At 43.9% G+C, this 19,823-nt stretch overlaps 1 protein-coding gene across 1 annotated transcript in view; it reads right to left on the reverse strand.

Annotated features, from left to right (window-relative positions):
- Nucleotides 1-19,823, reverse strand: part of LOC120017709 (spectrin beta chain, non-erythrocytic 1-like) — a 155,409-nt gene that overhangs the window by 11,770 nt on the left and 123,816 nt on the right. Inside the window, exons 23-31 of the mRNA XM_038960652.1 lie at nt 15,799-15,929; nt 14,516-14,720; nt 14,044-14,418; nt 12,146-12,390; nt 4,866-5,004; nt 4,590-4,674; nt 4,291-4,487; nt 2,922-3,022; nt 1,973-2,027 (exon numbers count right to left, since the gene is read on the reverse strand). Coding sequence (XP_038816580.1) covers nt 1,973-2,027; nt 2,922-3,022; nt 4,291-4,487; nt 4,590-4,674; nt 4,866-5,004; nt 12,146-12,390; nt 14,044-14,418; nt 14,516-14,720; nt 15,799-15,929 — 1,533 coding nt within the window. The remainder of the gene's footprint in view (nt 1-1,972; nt 2,028-2,921; nt 3,023-4,290; nt 4,488-4,589; nt 4,675-4,865; nt 5,005-12,145; nt 12,391-14,043; nt 14,419-14,515; nt 14,721-15,798; nt 15,930-19,823) is intronic.

The following is a 19,823-nucleotide window of genomic DNA, read 5'->3' on the forward strand; positions in this document are numbered from 1 at the left end:
TACATTCATACACACGCACACTCACGCAGTGCTCATTGTCATTCTAGAATACGTAGTGCTGTAGTGCTTGTGTCCCATTATGCTTTACTTTCTATCAGCCAATAAATAATTTCAATCTACTAGGATTAAAATGTATTAACTTATTGTTTTGATCCTTTGCTCAATCTCAATGTCTGCTTTTGAAATAGGGTTGCCTAACTCAACATTATATCTGGTCCTCTACCATCCAAATCAGTTTCATATCTTACTTCCACCTTCCCATGTAATCTTTGCTCTGTTACATCTGATCAGTTAATAGTCCAGTATGTAGCTGCAGCTACCATCTATCAGTTACTGCAGCTACCATCTATCAGTTACTGCAGCTACCATCTATCAGTTACTGCAGCTACCATCTATCAGTTACTGCAGCTACCATCTATCAGTTACTGCAGCTACCATCTATCAGTTACTGCAGCTACCATCTATCAGTTACTGCAGCTACCATCTATCAGTTACTGCAGCTACCATCTATCAGTTACTGCAGCTACCATCTATCAGTTACTGCAGCTACCATCTATCAGTTACTGCAGCTACCATCTATCAGTTACTGCAGCTACCATCTATCAGTTACTGCAGCTACCATCTATCAGTTACTGCAGAGCAGGTCCAGCGCTAAGCAGTCCTCAGTAGTGTTTGATCTATCAATAAAGGTACCAGTCGGTTTGAAGCAATATGAAGGTATAAAAGATTAAAGCACTAATAACTAACCTATTAAGCAAAACAACTCTGATCATCTAATTATCCATGTTCAGTCCTGCAACATCCGCTGTGATAAAATAAGATTAGGTGAATAAAAAAACGGCAATACAGGAAACTGCAATCAGCAAAGCTAATTTGCATTCAAACGCATTACGCAAATAAAAGAAAAAGGAATACTCAAGGTAGGATAAGGTATAGTGTTTTGTAATGGACATAGGATAAGGTATAGTGTTTTGTAATGGACATAGGATAAGGTATAGTGTTTTGTAATGGACATAGGATAAGGTATAGTGTTTTGTAATGGACATAGAATAAGGTATAGCATTTTGTAATGGACATAGGATAAGTATAGTGTTTTGTAATGGACATAGGATAAGGTATAGTGTTTTGTAATGGACATAGAATAAGGTATAGCGTTTTGTAATGGACATAGGATAAGGTATAGCGTTTTGTAATGGACATAGAATAAGGTATAGCGTTTTGTAATGGACATAGGATAAGGTATAGCGTTTTGTAATGGACATAGGATAAGTATAGTGTTTTGTAATGGACATAGGATAAGGTATAGTGTTTTGTAATGGACATAGGATAAGTATAGTGTTTTGTAATGGACATAGGATAAGGTATAGTGTTTTGTAATGGACATAGAATAAGGTATAGCGTTTTGTAATGGACATAGGATAAGGTATAGCGTTTTGTAATGGACATAGGATAAGTATAGTGTTTTGTAATGGACATAGGATAAGGTATAGTGTTTTGTAATGGACATAGAATAAGGTATAGCGTTTTGTAATGGACATAGAATAAGGTATAGCGTTTTGTAATGGACATAGGATAAGGTATAGCGTTTTGTAATGGACATAGGATAAGTATAGTGTTTTGTAATGGACATAGGATAAGGTATAGTGTTTTGTAATGGACATAGAATAAGGTATAGCGTTTTGTAATGGACATAGGATAAGGTATAGCGTTTTGTAATGGACATAGGATAAGGTATAGCGTTTTATAATGGACATAGGATAAGGCTAAATGGTAAATGAGGAATAAGTGTGACTAATTGTCTGAATCACTGGTGGGGGGGGGGGGGGGGGGGGGTGTACAGTCCTCCCCTTGGGTGGGGGGCAGGGGGTGTTGGGGGTCACGGTCCGACCCACCCGCCATTCTTGCCCCCAGTCCCAGTCCTGCGGGTCTGAAAGCTGGTGTACTTTTGGTAGGCTGGGGAGCGGTAACTAACCCGAGGGGAGTCCTGGTCCGATGGCAGTCCGTTCTGAGACACCTGCTCACCCTCCCTGTAGGGACGACACACACAGAGACAACAGTCAGTCTCAAACATAGTGCAATATAAACACACTGGGACATTCATAACACACAGACAACAGTCAGTCCCAAATGCTGTATCTATAAACACACAGAAAACAGTCAGCCCCAAACATCACACCTAAAGGTAGACTCAGAAATGTGATGTAAGTGCACAAAGTAAATGGCAGTGGGTTAATTTCCTCTCCTTCTAAGAGCATTGCAGCGCGAGGCTCAACTTCTCTGTTGTTTTGGCCTTGTAGCACGCACATGCGCAGATTCTGTGTGTGACTGTATGAGCATCTAACTCATCTCAATATCTGCGGTGCTGCTCAAGGCAACGTCATTTCACTGAGTCTACCTCTATGTCTGTTTATAGGTTTATTCAGATCCCCAGGAGCTTTTGCAGAAGCAGCAGCTACTCTTCCTGGGGTCCACAAAAAACACAAAACATAACAAGTAACAAAACACTGATAGACTGATCAACAAGGACAGCCAAACAGATGTAAAACACAACCATATACAAACAAAACAACTAAAGAATAACATGTGTAGATTGAGTGTGTTAGAGTGTGATAGCGTGTGTGTCTGCGTGTGTGTCATTTCACAGTCCCTATTATGCCATGAGATATTGTTTTATACATTTCTTTAAGGTCATTCGGCTGTTTGCTTGAGTAATTGGAGATGGGTGATCCATGTGATTACGGCTCTGAATAATACTGTGCAAAATACTTTATAGTATTTATAAAACACACTGAGACAAACATAAGACCAGAATAGAGCATGCCTGCTCAGTCTAAACACAGACACAGAACAGACGCACTAAATAAGTCATGACAGACAGACCAAACAACATTTTAGTATGGTGCTCCAGGCTTTTCTCTCACCTCTGCTGTGGCGATGCATCGTCCGTCTGGGTCTCTGCAGGTGGTGGATTCCTCTTCCTCTCTTCCTCCTCTTGCTGTCTTCTCACTTCCAGTAATTCCATCTACATCGCAAACCAACACATAAATCATTAATGACCAACCTAATTAGTCAGATTGAAATTGAGAAACTAAAGAAATTTCATTAAGTCAATTTGACTGATAGACAAATGAGATGAGAGATTTGGAGAATGTAGTGGAAATTCTACCTTTAACTATTAATGAGGAGAGGCAAAAATCAATAATCAATCAAGGTATTAGTTTTATTAAAAACGTATTATAATAAGGAGGCTGGTTGCCCCACCCCCGCAGGAGAAGTGGAGTGAGAGCCCACTGAGTGGAGTTAGCTTCTGGGTTATATACTATCTCAAGATAGGTCAGGATAGGCGCAACCTCATAGATGACGTACAATGGTTCCAAACACCAACCCCACACATCCTGTGCCAGACCTTAGGCCCAAAGTACAAAGAACTTGTTTTGTTCAGTACTTAGGACATTTGTTGTTACTTTGTTCTCTCCCCTAGTTCAAGGTGGAAACTATCTCCCCCTATGCGGAGGTGACTGACGCACCGACACTGTGGAGACAAGTGATTGGTTCCCCATTACTCACGCCATCCCTTCACATGGTTTGCAATAAAGACACAGTTCATATATGGAAACAATGTTTCCTTCTGACCTCCTTTGCCATACTCCCTGCTGATATTCTGCATAGCAACAGGGACATGTGATAGACATGCCTGACTTCTCCCCTCTCTGGACCCCAGGTGACTGAGGCCCATATGAGGGAGGAAGTGCAGCTGCCAACCCCAGAGTCCGAAAGGAGACATTCTAATGACAAGTGCTCAACAGTTCAATCATATAAGCATATTCTGCCGATAAGACATCTTAATTATCTTGGTTACCTAGCTAACACTGATTTCTCCACCACAATCTTTCCCCAGAAACAGGCTCCAAAACAGAACAATAGCTCGGTTACTGGTGTGCAGGATATAACCTTTACTCTGTCTAGGATCAAGAGGAACCAGTCAGTTTCTGTCATATTATTGGCTGAGCGGCCAGACATCATGGGTTACTCTACACACACAGAACAGTTAGAACAGGCCTCTCTTAATGTGTACACACACTTATCTTATATGAGTTTGTTTCTTTAACTATCTCAAGCCCAAAGCCAAAGCTTAAAGAAGGAGATTTTAGTACACAAGCATTAGTAGGGTTTAAAATAAAATTTCCCTCACCGTATGGATGCCTAATCTAATTAAAAACTAAATTGAGTTATTGTATGACTGGTTTAACCTACAGCCCTGTGAGTTGTGAACATCCCCTGTCCTCTCACCGTAGTCAGCCGTTCCAGCGCTGAGAAGCGCTCCTCCCAGGTGGCAGCGGACTTCTCAAAGGCCTCGTGTCTCTTGATGAGTTTCTCCACCTCGTCCACGTTCTGACCCATCTCCCTGCTGGACAGGTACGGCTCCTGTCCCAGCAGCCATGACTCGGCCACACCCGCATCCCTACCAAACTGGTGCACCTCCAGAACTGGGCAGAAACACAGCTAGTCAGACAACATGGCAGTATAAAGCAACAGTTACACAGTAGCTAATACGGTGCAACAGACTGAACACGATTTGATAGAATTACCCAATCTTAGCCACTCCCATCTGTCCTCCCACTTGTCAATCATGTCTTTCCTTTTGTCTGTCAACTGTAGTAACTTCTCTTTGATCTGAAATTGAAGGGACATTTAGTTTTAACTGAGGCTAAGAACACCATACATGTAATGACACACCACAACACTAGAGAGAGCCATATTTCCATCCGGAGACAAAGAAGTAGAACGAGGCAAAAAATAGAAACAGAACGGAGGAGGGAAGTAACAGTATCTGTGAGGGTGTTATGACATCGTTGGCCCCTCACCTCCTCTAATGCATAGTGTCTCCTTGCCAACAGGGACTTGCCCAGCTCAATGCAGTTGGTGAAGCTGTTGTTGCGGGCGTCGATCTCAGCCTTGATGCCTTGGTGGTTGTTCATCAGGAGCTCCACGGACGACACGTCCCTGAGGACACAACACAATTAGAGGCGTGTCACAGCTAGAGGTCGACCGATTAATCGGAATGGCCGATTAATTAGGGCCGATTTCAAGTTTTCATAACAATAGGAAATCGGTATTTTTGGACACCAATTTGGCCGATTATTTATATTTTTTTACACCTTTATTTAATCTTTATTTAACTAGGCAAATCAGTTGAGAACACAATCTTAATTTCAATGACGGCCTAGGAACGGTGGGTTAACTGCCTCGTTCAGGGGCAGAACGACAGATTTTTACCTTGTCAGCTCGGGGGGATTCAATCTTGCAACCTTACAGTTAACTAGTCCAACGCTCTAACCACCTGATTACATTGCACTCCACGAGGAGCCTGCCTGTTACGTGAATGCAGTAGAAGCCAAGGTAAGTTGCTAGCTAGCATTAAACTTATATTATAAAAAACAATCAATCAATCATAATCACTAGTTAACTACACATGGTTGATGATATTACTAGTTTATCTAGCGTGTCCTGCGTTGCATATAATGGATGCGGTGCGTATCGTTGCTCCAATGTGTACCTAACCATAAACATCAATGCCTTTCTTAAAATCAATACACAGAAGTATATATTTTTAAACCTGCATATGTAACGGATGTGAAATGGCTAGCTAGTTAGCGGGTACGCGCTACTAGCGTTTCAATCAGTTACGTCACTTGCTCTGAAACCTAGAAGTAGTGTTGCACCTTGCTCTGCAAGGGCCGCGGCTTTTGTGGAGCGATGGGTAACGACGCTTCGTGGGTGTCAGTTGTTGATGTGTGCAGAGGGTCCCTGGTTCGCGCCCGAGGTCGGGGCGAGGGGACGTACTAAAGTTATACTGTTACATTGATGCTGTTGACCCGGATCACTGGTTGCTGCGGAAAAGGAGGAGGTTGAAAGGGGGGTGAGTGTAACGGATGTGAAATGGCTAGCTAGTTAGCGGGTACGCGCTACTAGCGTTTCAATCAGTTACGTCACTTGCTCTGAAACCTAGAAGTAGTGTTGCACCTTGCTCTGCAAGGGCCGCGGCTTTTGTGGAGCGATGGGTAACGACGCTTCGTGGGTGTCAGTTGTTGATGTGTGCAGAGGGTCCCTGGTTCGCGCCCGTGTCGGGGCGAGGGGACGGTTTAAAGTTATACTGTTACACATATTTAGCTAAAAGAAATCCAGGTTAGCAGGCAATATTAACCAGGTGAAATTGTGTCACTTCTCTTGCGTTCATTGCACGCAGAGTCAGTGTATATGCAACAGTTTGGGCCGCCTAATTTGCCAGAATTTTACGTAATTATGACATAACATTGAAGGTTGTGCAATGTAACAGGAATATTTAGACTTCTGGATGCCACCCGTTAGATAAAATACGGAACGGTTCCGTATTTCACTGAAAGAATAAACGTCTTGTTTTCAAGATGATAGTTTCTGGATTTGGCCATATTAACGACCTAAGGCTCGTATTTCTGTGTGTTATTATGTTATAACTAAGTCTATGATTTGATAGAGCAGTCTGACTGAGCGGTGGTAGGCAGCAGCAGGCTCGTAAGCATTCATTCAAACAGCACTTTCCTGAGTTTTGCCAGAAGCTCTTCGCTGTGCTTCAAGCCTATCAACTCCCGAGATTAGGCTGGTGTAACCGATGTGAAATGGCCAGCTAGTTAGCGGGGTGCGCACTAATAGCGTTTCAAACGTCACTCGCTCTGAGACTTGGAGTAGTTACTCCCCTTGCTCTGCATGGGTAACGCTGCTTCGAGGGTGGCTGTTGTCGTTGTTCCTGGTTCGAGCCCAGGTAGGAGCGAGGAGAGGGATGGAAGCTATACTGTTACACTGGCAATACTAAAGTGCCTATAAGAACATCCAATAGTCAAAGGTTAATGAAATACAAATGGTATAGAGAAATAGTCCTATGATTCCTATAATAACTACAACCTAAAACTTATTACCTGGGAATATTGAAGACTCATGTTAAAAGGAACCACCAGCTTTCATATGTTCTAATGTTCTGAGCAAGGAACTTAAACGTTAGCTTTCTTACATGGCACATATTGCACTTTTACTTTCTTCTCCAACACTTTGTTTTTGCATTATTTAAACCAAATTGAACATGTTTCATTATTTATTTGAGGCTAAATTGATTTTTTTGATGTATTATATTAAGTTAAAATAAGTGTTCATTTAGTATTGTTGTAATTGTCATTATTACAAATAAAAAATTTAAATAAAAAAAAATCTGCTTTTTTTGGTCCTCCAATAATCGGTATCGGCGTTGAAAAATCATAATCGGTCGACCTCTAGTCACAGCAAGACAGAGGAGTGTGTCACAACAAGACAGAGGAGTGTGTCACAACAAGACAGAGGAGTGTGTCACAACAAGACAGAGGAGTGTGTCACAACAAGACAGAGGAGTGTGTCACCAAGACAATTAGAGGAGTGACACAAGACAATTAGAGGAGTGACACAAGACAATTAGAGGAGTGACACAAGACAATTAGAGGAGTGACACAAGACAATTAGAGGAGTGACACATCAAGACAATTAGAGGTGTGACACATCAAGACAATTAGAGGAGTGACACATCAAGACAATTAGAGGAGTGACACCAAGACAATTAGAGGAGTGACACAAGACAATTAGTGACACATCAAGACAATTAGAGGAGTGACACATCAAGACAATTAGAGGAGTGACACATCAAGACAATTAGAGGTGTGTCACACACACACACTGAACATATCAAGGTCCCAATGTCCTTTGCTTAGGTTACCAGGGGTTTAAATGACCCATGAAATGCTAGTTAACATTACATTTACATTTTAGTCATTTAGCAGACGCTCTTATCCAGAGCGACTTACAGTAGAGTGCATACATTTCATTACATTTTTACATATTACATATTACATTTTTACATACTGAGACAAGGATATCCCTACCGGCCAAACCCTCCCTAACCCGGACGACGCTATGCCAATTGTGCGTCGCCCCACGGACCTCCCGGTTGCGGCCGGCTGCGACAGAGCCTGGGCGCGAACCCAGCCCAGCCTGGGCGCGAACCCAGAGACTCTGGTGGCGCAGCTAGCACTGCGATGCAGTGCCCTAGACCACTGCGCCACCCGGGAGGCCATACATGCTAGTGTAGGTTTTCTAAAACCACAGGTACATACAGTCAAGACAGGATGACCTGACACCAAGTGTATTTCAGTGGACTACAGCCGCTCACATAATGATGTTCCCCCCTCAGAGACCTGTCAGATTACCCTGATCCCTGGGACCATGCCAATGTCAGACTAACCACGAGGCAGGATAGGGTGTTACTCCTTCAAATAGTGGAAACAGAGCAATGCAATTTCTGACAAAACAAATCTTTCCATTTCTCTCTCCTACCTGCTTTTATCACCATTCACCTCAGTAGCCAATCCATCATTCTCTTTCCTTTCTTTTCCTCCTGTTTCTCTCTTGCCCTTTACCTGACATCCTCATTAGCCCACGTCTTCTATCTGTCGGTCTCTTTCTCCCTCTTGTCTTTTCCCTTTCTGTCTCCTGGTGTCTCCCTCTCATTCTCTGTCTCCATATTAAGCTGCTGGCTGAGATTCAGCTGAGAGGCACTGAAACCAGTTGCCAGATAAGGGCTTGATGTGCTGCTGTCTCCCTGAGAGGAGGACATTGAGGCATTGTGTGTACACCATTTTCTGCAGGTGCATTTTCAGTAGCTATAAAAAGGACCAACTGTCAGTGGGAATACATTCAGCTGAGCCATCTGCTGAAAACCTGAGCTGCTGAAAACCTTGCTACAGCATTAACCCATAAGAGTCTAAGCCCAGTCTAAGATGGGGGGGATCCTACTAAGCTATATGGAATTGTTTAAAGAAGGTCATACCAAAGATCATTTGCTATTTTTTGAAGACCCCTTAAAGTACCAAAGTAAATAAACACACATACATACACACACACTGCATTCGGAAAGTATTCAGACCCCTTCCCCCAAATGTTGTTATGTTACAGCCTTCTTCTAAAATTGATTAAATTCAATGTTTTCCTCAATCTACACACAACACCCCATAATGACAATGCATTTTTTTGCACATTTATATATATATATATATATATATAAATATAAATATATATATAAATATAAATATATATATATATAAATATAAATATATAAATATATAAATATAAATATAAATATATATATAAATATATATATATAAAAACTGAAATACCTAATTACATAAGTTCAGACCCTTTGCTATGACACTCGAAATTGAGCTCAAGTGCATCCTGTTTCCATTGACCATCCTTGAGATTATTCTACAACTTGATTGGAGTCCACCTGTGGTAAAGTCAACTGATTGGACATGATTTGGAAAGGCACACACCTGTCTATATAAAAGGTTCCACAGATGACAGTGCAAGTCAGAGCAAAAAACCTAACCATGAGGTCAAAGGAATTGTCAGTAGAGCTCCGAGGCAGGATTATGTTGAGGCACACATCTGGGGAAGGGTACCAAAACATTTCTGCAGCATTGAAGGTCCCAAGACCACAGTGGCCTCCATCATTCTTAAATGGAAGAAGTTGGGAAACACCAAGACTCTTCCTAGAGCTGGCCGCCCGGCCAAACTGAGCAATCGGGGGAGAAGGGCCTTAGTCAGGGAGGTGGCCAAGAACCCAATGGTCACTCCGACAGAGCTCCAGAGTTCCTCTGTAGAGATGGGAGAAACTTCCAGAAGGACAACCATCTTTGCAGCACTCCACCAATCAGGCCTTTCTGGTCTGATGACACCAAGATTAAACACGAATGCCAAGTATCACGTATGGAGGAAACCAGGCACCGCTCATCACCTGGCCAATACCATCCCTACGGTGAAGCATGGGTGGTAACATCATGCTGCAGGGATGTTTTTCAGCGGCAGGGACTGGGAGACTAGTTAGGATTGAGGGAAAGATGAACGGAGCAGAGTACAGTGAGCCTTGATGAAAACCTGCTCCTGGGCGCTCATGACCTCAGACTGGGGTGAAGGTTCACCTTCCAACAGGACAACAAACCCTACGCACACAACCCTCATAGCAGAAGGTCTGAATACTTATGTAAATAAGGTATTTCTGCTTCTTAGTTGTAATAAATTTGCTAACATTTCTAAAAACCTGCTTTTGATTTGTCATTATAGGGTATTGTGTGTAGATTGATGAGGGAAAAAAAACTAAATGTGGAAAAGTGAAGAGGTCTGAATACTTTCCGAATGCACTGTATCTATACACACACACACTACATAACCAAAAGTACGTAGACACCTGCTCGTCGAACATCTCGTTCCAACATCATGGGCATTAATATGGAGTTGGTCCCCCCTATGCTGCTATAACAGACTCCACTCTTCTGGGAAGGCATTCCACTAGATGTTGGAACATTGCTGCGGGGACTTAAGCCACAAGCGCATTAGTTAGGTCGGCACTAATGTTGGGCAATTAGGCCTGGCACACAGTCGGCGTTCCAATTCATCCCAAAGGTGTTCAAGGGGTTGAGGTCAGGGCTCTGTGCAGACCAGTCAAGTTCTTCCACACTGACCTCTACAAACCCTTTCTTTATGGACCTCGCTTTGTGCACGGGGGCATTGTCATGCTGAAACAGGAAAGGGCCTTCCCCAAACTGTTGCCACAAAGTAGGAAGCACACAATCATCTACAATGTCATTGTATGCTGTAGCGTTAAGATTTCCCTTCACTGGAACTAAGGGCCCTAGCCCGAATCATGAAAACAGCTCCAGATCATTATTCCTTCTCCACCTAACTTTGCAGCTGGCACTATGCATTGGGGCAGGTAGCATTCTCCTGGCATCCGCCAAACCCAGATTCGACCGTCGGCTGCCAGATGGTGAAGTGTGATTCATCATTCCAGAGAATGCGTTTCCCCTGCTCATGGTGATTTTAGGTTTGTGTGTGGCTGCTCGGCCATGGAAACCACTTTCATGAAGCTGCCAACGAACAGTTATTGCGCTGACGTTGCTTCCAGAGGCAGTTTGGAACTCAGTAGTGAATGTTGCAACCGAGGACAGATGATTTTTATGTGCAAAGTGCTTCAGCACTCGGCAGTCCCATTCTTTGAGCTTGTGCGGCCTACCACTTCGGCATGAAATTGTGTGCTCAATTTTATACACCTGCCAGCAACGGGTGAGGCTGTATGAGCCGAATCCACTAATTTGAAGGGGTGTCCACATACACATACAAACACAATGAATAACAGATTCACTACACGGAACAACAGCTAGTCCCCAAAAAATTATCAAAAATAAATTTTGTTCTGAAGTGTCTGTCCTATATCTAAGAGACATAAGAAAGATCAGGAAACATTTATGTTTTTTGTTGTACATATATTTAACCTCTTATTTTTGGCACTAAACAGTCTCCATATACAGTACTTCCATAAATGTTTTCAACTGGTACCGGGGGACATTCAGACGAGTCTTGTGAGCCCTGTGGGCGTTCCGTGTGTCTCTCACCTTTCCAAGGAGGGGTCATATTAGTGTGTACAGACAGAAGTTGGAAGATCGGCTGTACCAACTTCAGACGAGACCCAAGAAGCTTGTGGCAGTCGTAGAGAAAAACTAAGAACACCACCGTGTTTGTGCGAGTCTCATCGTTCCATCTTTTTCATAATAGTTTGTAGGCCAAATCGTTCAGACGATTTTCGGGATGCCTCATGGTCTGAGAAACACCGCTCTAGCTCTGTCACCTTTCATCGCAGATGAGGAAGTGCAACATAAAGTAGGCGGATGCTGTGGATTGAGATGCATCCAATGATCTCCCTAGCTTAAACTGACAGATTTCTAGCGATTTACACAGGGGCATGGACATCAACCTTAGGGGGTTTTAATACAGAGGGTTTTATAGGGTGAGCTAGTGAGGATAACTTTGTAAATCACAACAATCAGAACAGACCATTGAGGATTAGATACATAAATCTGGACTTGAGCTGTCGACCACAAGCTGCTTACAGAAAACTACAGAGATTATTCTCACCTTTTCTGCCTTTTCTTGGAGAGTCAGTAAGAGAAAAAAACATGCACTGAAATAATGTCAAGCTATTTTTTTTTAAAGTATCCGTATGAGGCAAAACTGTTTCCCGTCAGGTTCACAGTACCTGGGCTTCTCCTGAGCCTCGATGAGGCGGATGACGTCCTCCATCCAGAGCATGAGGTCTCGCACCATGCTGAAGAAGCGAAACTTGTCGCCGGTGTCGAGCAGTCTGACCCTGCGGCCGTCGCAGGCTTCCAGCAGGGTCCTCCAGGCCTCCAGCACCTCACCCTCTCTCTTTTGGATGTCATCAGCCTTGTCTCCGGCGTAGGCAGACTGCAGACGCACAGCATCTTCCTGCAACGTCCTCACCTGGGGAGGGAAAGAGACAAGTCTTATCTATGATTTACATTACAAATCTGTGAGAGATTCACCTTATAACTGCATAATTTGTTTTGGCTGTAATAGAACCGCTTTACCCCCTTGACCGAGAACACAATCTCATTTATGTTTTATTTATTTAACTAGGCAAGTCTGTTAAAAACTAATTCTTATTTACAATGACGGCCTACCATAAGGCAAAAGGCCTCCTGCGGGGACGGGGGCCTGGGTTTAAAAATAAATAAATAAATACAATATAAATATAGGACAACACACACATCACAACAGACAACACAAAATAAAGAGAGACCTAAGACAACATAACAAGGCAGCAACACATGACAACAAAATGGTAGCAGCACAAAACATGGTACAAATATTATTGGGCACAGACAACAGCACAAAGGGCAAGAAGGTAGAGACAACAATACATCACACAAAGCAGCCACAACTGTCAGTAAGAGTGTCCACGATGGAATCTTTCAATGAAGAGATGGAGATAAAACTGTCCAGTTTGAGTGTTTGTTGCAGCTCGTTCCAGTCGCTAGCTGCAGCAAACTAAAAATACGAGCGACCCAGGGATGTGTACTTTGGGGACCTTTAACAGAATGTGACTGGCAGAACGGGTGGTGTATGTGGAGGATGAGGACTGCAGTAGGTATCTCAGATAGGGGGGAGTGAGGCCTAAGAGGGTTTTATAAATAAGCATCAACCAGTGGGTCTTGCGACAGGTATACAGAGATGACCAGTTTACAGAGGAGTATAGAGTGCAGTGATGTGTCCTATAAGGAGCATTGGTTGCAAATCTGATGGCCGAATGGTAAAGAACATCTAGCAGCTCGAGAGCACCCTTACCTGCCGATCTATAAATTACATCTCCATAATCTAGCATGGGTAGGATGGTCATCTGAATTAGGCTTAGTTTGGCAGCTGGGGTGAAAGAGGAGCGATTACGATAGAGGAAACCAAGTCTAGATTTAACTTTAGCCTGCAGCTTTGATATGTGCTGAGAGAAGGACAGTGCACCGTCTAGCCATACTCCCAAGTACTTGTATGAGGTTACTACCTCACGCTCTAAACCCTCATAGGTAGTAATAAAACCTGTGGGAAGAGCGGCATTCTTCTTACCAAACCACATTACCTTTGTTTCGGAGGTGTTCAGAACAAGGTTAAGGGTCAGCAACAACCTGGAGAATAGTTACATGGGAGATGAGGGGGTATGAATGAGTCAATTGGAAGCTGGGGATGATTGTGGCCATGATAGTTTGAGGGACATATTGGAAATGTATCCAGGACACCAGGGTTAACACCCCTACTCTTACGAAAAGTACAAATGGGATATTTAGTGACCACAGAGAGTCAGGACACCCGTTTAACATCCCATCCAAAAGACGGCACCCTACATAGGGCAATGTCCCCAATCACTGTGATGAGGCATTGGGAACTTTTGGGGACGGGAAGTACCTCCTACTGGCCCTCCCACACCACTTCCAGCAGCATTTGGTCTCCCATCCAGGGACCGACTAGGACCGACCTTGCTTAGCTTCAGAGGCAAGCCAGCAGTGGGATGCAGGGTGGTATGCTGCTGGTTACCTGCCGTAGTAGGTGTTTTGGTCTTTCTGGCTACTGGCGTTATTGTCATACCTGTGTCCCCAGGGCCTGGATGTCGTGTTCAAAGGTGGTGTGCATCCTCTGCAGGGTCTCCACTGTGTTCTGGTCTCGGCCCAGCTCCTCAGGCAGCTTCTTGTGTTTGTCCAGGATGCGGTTGAGGATCTCCTTGGCGTCATGGTAGAACTTATGCAGCTCAAAGGACGCCGCCAGGATCTGCGTGCGTGTGTCGATTAGCTCCAGCAGGTCGGCCCACGCTTCATTCAGCCCGTCCTTCCACTCCGCGATTGTTGCTGCGTCGGTGTGGCCCGAGTTGATGAGCTCGTCCGCCAACTGGTTGACGGTGTCCACACGCTCCTGACCGATGTTGCCCGTGTCGCGAGCAAACTCACGGAAACGCTCCTGAAGCATCTGCAGAGGGATATTATCACAGCAAAGTGAGAACGCACATATGCCGCTAGATACTCTGGCAACAGGGGAACATAAGTGGCATGGCTGCACTACATACCGTGACATGTTCGTAGTCCTGTCCCAGCTCATGTGACCCAGCCACTACTTCCCTTTCAGCGATCCACTGCTCCAGGTCATCCACCTCCCTGTTGAGCTGGAACAGACGGAACCTCTCGTCCAGCTTCCCCCTCCTCTCCTCCGACAGGTCCTTGAGGCCCGCGTACAGCTTATCCACCTGGGACTGACGCATGCCGATCCGCTCACTACACAGCAGGAGGAGGAAGGAGGAGGCAGGGTAGGGGGTTACGATATAGGATATACATGATCCTACCCTCACTCTCTTCTGTGATGCTAAACTGTCAAGTCTTAACCTCTGGGTGGTTAAATCCTACTTCAACTCAGCAGGAATGGAGATGAACCTTACAGTGATCTTAAGTTAGGTGTCTGGTCTCTGACCACTCTGGGCTGGGTTTAAACCCTTAACATTCTTTAGACTGAAATGGGTGGATATGATTATGGTTTAAACTTCCAAATTTCACTGGAGGTGGTCTTTAACCCTGACATGGAACCCAAACTGGCTGCGCGCGTTCGCCATCGTGCATAAATGTACTCCCCCCCCCCCCCCCCCCCCCACACCAAACGCGATCACGACACGCAGGTTAAAATATCAAAACAAACTCTGAACCAATGACATTCATTTGGGGACAGGTTGAAAAGCATTAAACATGTATGGCAATTTAGCTAGTTATCTTGCACTTGCTAGCTAACGTTAATTTGTCCTATTTAGCTAGCTTGCTGTTGCTAGCTAATTTGTCCTGGGATATAAACATTGAGTTGTTATTTTACCTGAAATGCACAAGGACCTCTACTCCGACAAATAATCCACACATAAAACGGCCAACCGAATCGTTTCTAGTCATCTCTCCTCCTTCCAGGCTTTTTCATCCTTTAAATGATATGGTGATCGCATCTAAACTTTCATTGTATTACCACGACTACCGGCAAAACAGTTTGTCTTTCTATCACCCACGTGGGTATAACCAATGAGGAGATGGCACGTGGGTACCTGCTTCTATAAACCAATGAGGAGATGGCACGTTGGTACCTGCTTCTATAAACCAATAAGGAGATGGGAGAGGCAGGACTTGCAGCGCGATCTGCGTCAGAAATAGGAATGAGTTCTATTTTAGCCCTTGGCGTCGCAGACGCTTGTTGGCGCGCGCGAGCAGTGGTGGTGCAATAATTGAATAACATGGATTTCTAAATTTATTTTGCGACGCTTGCGCATGCGACGTGTCCGGTCTGGTCAGCATGTGAGGATGAGCCGCTGAGACCCCTCACCTTTCAGGGTGTCCGGCGGCCGTCAGGCCTCTACTTGTCTGGGACAGCTGGTGGACAGTTTCAGCGTAGTCTTCCACAGCCTGCTCCAGTATCTGGTGCTTCTTCAACATAGCCACAGAGCTCTGCTCATCCTACACACACACACACACACACACACACACACACACACACACACAAACACACAAACACACAAAGAGAGAGAGAGAGCGTCAAGGTACAGACGGGGACGGCACAGACCGTACACAGGCACGGTTTGGTATACTATGATCTATAAGGCCATTTTGGGAAAACTGCCAAGTTATCTCTGTTCTTCCTTGATAAGGTCAGAAAATAAATATGAGTCACGGTCTTACTCCTACTTACTTTTACCAGTTCCTAAAATCAGAATGGATCATGGCAAAACGTTTTAGCTACTCAGCTCCGTGTTCTTGGAATTCTCTCCAGACCAGCTGGAGGAGTTTAAAAGTTTGGTTGACTCACATACTACTGAGGAATGTGATTGACATTAGGACTTGATGCGGTGGTACATATGATCGATTTTTTTATACAGCCTGTACTTGTATTTATGACACTTGTATGTTCCTTTAAATTTAAATGCATGTTTGTCTACGTGAATATTATATTTTTTTGAATGGTGAATGTCTGTAAGTTGTTACAGTATGTCTGATATTTGTCGCAAAAATTGTTACCCCCCTGCTGCTGTCTTGGTTGGACCAGGTCTCTCTTGAAAAATGTAATTTATGTCAATGTGACTAACCTGGATAAATAAAGGTTAAATAAATAAAAAATACAAATCAGTGTACAGGGCACATTATCAACTAGAGATAGACTAGTCTCACAGAGATCCAGTCCTGTGGTAGGAGAATATTAAGGGTCAAGGAGCATCCAGCCTACTAAAGGACATGAAAACATGAACGGGAGGCCTACTCTCTGCCTACTCACCTTCCACACCCAATATCCCAGCATGCCACAAAACTATGTCGCAAGGCCCTGTTTGCCCAGGTCGCTGCACACATCTTTTACCCTTCACTGACTTCCTCATTTCTCCCTGTGATAAGGACCCACCTCTGCCTGACAGACCAACAACTTACCGGGCAACAGTCACAGTCCTACCAAGTGCAGAAATACCCCTTGTACAGTACCAACCAGTCCTTCTCCTATCCAGCAGCTTGCCTTGTAACAAAAAAAGCAGCTTGCCTTGTAACCACACCCCAGTTCCTATTAAACTCTGCCCCTCCTAATGATCCACCCCAACAAACTACTGAAGTGCAACCCACCAGTCCTAACCAAAACACACATTGCATCTCTACCAAAGACAGCTGCTCATCCAGTCAGGCCCAATCCCCATCATCCTGCCTCCCCCGTCAGGCCCAATCCCCATCATCCTGCCTCCCCCGTCAGGCCCAATCCCCATCATCCTGCCTCCCCCGTCAGGCCCAATCCCCATCATCCTGCCTCCCCCGTCAGGCCCAATCCCCATCATCCTGCCTCCCCCGTCAGGCCCAATCCCCATCATCCTGCCTCCCCCGTCAGGCCCAATCCCCATCATCCTGCCTCCCCCGTCAGGCCCAATCCCCATCATCCTGCCTCCCCCGTCAGGCCCAATCCCCATCATCCTGCCTCCCCCGTCAGGCCCAATCCCCATCATCCTGCCTCCCCCGTCAGGCCCAATCACCATCCTCCATTAGGCCCAATCACCATCCTCTACATCACATCAGGCCCAATCACCATCAACCTACATCCTATCAAGCCCAATCAGTGGGCTGAATACATTTGGCCTGTCACCTAAAACCCTAACAAACTTTTACAGATGCACAATTGAGAGCATCCTGTTGAACTGTATCACCGCCTGGTATGGCAACTGCATCGCCCACAACTGCAAGGCTCTCTAGAGGGTGTGCGGTCTGCACAACACATCACCGGGGGAAAACTACCTGGTCTCCATGACACCTACACCACCCGATGTCACAGGAAGGACAAAAAGATCATCAAGGACAACAACCACCCGAGCCACTGCCTGTTCACCCCGCTACCATCCAGAAGGCGAGGTCAGTACAGGTGCATCAAAGCTGGGACCGAGAGACTGAAAAACAGCTTCTATCTCAAGGCCATCAGACTGATAAACAGCCATCACTAACACAGAGAGGCTGCCGCCTACATACAGACTCGAATAATTTGCCACTTTAATATATTGAACACTAGTCACTTTAAATAATGCCACTTTAATAATGTTTACATATTATTAAAGTGCCTGTAATCTGGTTCAGGTTATTAATCAACCTACCAAACACTACAAGAACAAGTTCATCCACATGTATCGATCCCATTTTTACTAATGCTGTAGAACTTTGTTCTCAAGCTATATCCGTACCCATTGGATGCAGTGATCACAATATTTCATATATCCAGGAAAGCCAAAGTTCCAACAGCTGGGCCTAAGATAGTATATAAGAGATCATACAAAAGATTTTGCTGTGACTTATGTGGATGATGTTAAAAATATTTATTGGTCTGATGTGATAAATGAGAAGGATCCAGATGCTGCACTTCATAAATTTATGAAATTGCTTCCTCAAATTATTGATAAACATGCACCTATTAAGAAACTGACATTTAGAACTGTTAAGGCTCCATAGATTGACGAGGAAACTAAAAACTGTATGGTTGAAAGAGATGGGGCAAAAGGAGTGGCTAATAAGTCTGGCTGTACATCTGACTGGCTTACTTACTGCAAATTGAGAAATTATGTGACTAAACTCAACAAAAAGAGGAAGAAACTGAATTATGAAGCCAAGATCAATGATATAAAGAATGATGGAAAAAAAACTTGAGTACTTTAAATGAAATTATGGGCAGAAAGACAAATTCAACTCCATCTTTCATCGAATCAGATGGCTTTATTCATCACAAAACCATTTGATGTTGCCAATTATTTTAATGATTATTTCGTGGGCAAACTTAGGCAGGAAATACCCACAACAAAGAGTGAGCAATTACATTCATGCATAAAAAAACAAATAAAGAAAAGCAGTGCAAGTTTGAATTCTGTAAAGTTAGTGTGGGAGAGGTGGGAAAATTATTGTTATTGATCAATAATGACAAACCTCCTGGCATTGACAACTTAGATGGTGTTGTAACTTTAATGTGTTACAGAGTTAATGTTTAAGTTAATTAATTGAGCTGTATCTAAAGATATTTCTTTACAGTTATTTACGTATGTAATTGTATTGGTTAGTATTGAATTACGCTTTTGACTGCAAGTTCCAGAATGCCTTGCAACAGGAAGTAGAGAGTGAACGCGCTAGTTAAGTGCAATTAACAGGTGATTATGTGGCTCCTTTGCGCTAGCATCTTACTGGCATTGCTCTGTAGAATCTAAAGTTGTTAAATGTAACGTGATCAAGAATTATTACTAAAAGAAGCTTTCATATCAAACCCGACGTCCCGAGTCATTACTTTGAAGATAGTTATTCTATAGATGGAAAGCTACTGAGGATGGTGGCTGACTCTATAGCCACGCCTAACTGTCATATTTTTTTATCTGAGCCTAGAGGAAAGTCTTTGTCCTCAGGCCTGGAGGGAAGCCAAAGTAATTCCGCTACTCAAGAGTGGAAAAAAGGCCTTTACTGGTTCTAACAGCAGACCTATAAGCTTGCTGCCAGCAAACTGTTGGAAAAAAATTGTGTTTGACCAAATACAATTCTATTTCTCTGTAAACTAATTAACAACAGACTTTCAGCATGCTTATAGAGAAGGGCACTCAACATGCACTGCACTGACAAATGACTGATGATTGGTTGAAAGAAATTGATAATAAGAAGATTGTGGGAGCTGTACTGTTAGATTTCAGTGCAGCCTTTGATATTATTGACCATAAACTGTTGTTGAAAAAACTTAAGTGCTATGGCTTTTCAAACAGAGCTATCTATCTAATAGAACTCAAAGGGTTTTCTTTAATGGAAGCGTCTCTAATGTCAAACATGTAAAGTGTGGTGTACCACAGGGCAGCTCTCTAGACCCTCTAC

The sequence above is a fragment of the Salvelinus namaycush genome, chromosome 22 (assembly GCF_016432855.1).
Source record: "Salvelinus namaycush isolate Seneca chromosome 22, SaNama_1.0, whole genome shotgun sequence".
NCBI lineage: Eukaryota > Metazoa > Chordata > Actinopteri > Salmoniformes > Salmonidae > Salvelinus > Salvelinus namaycush.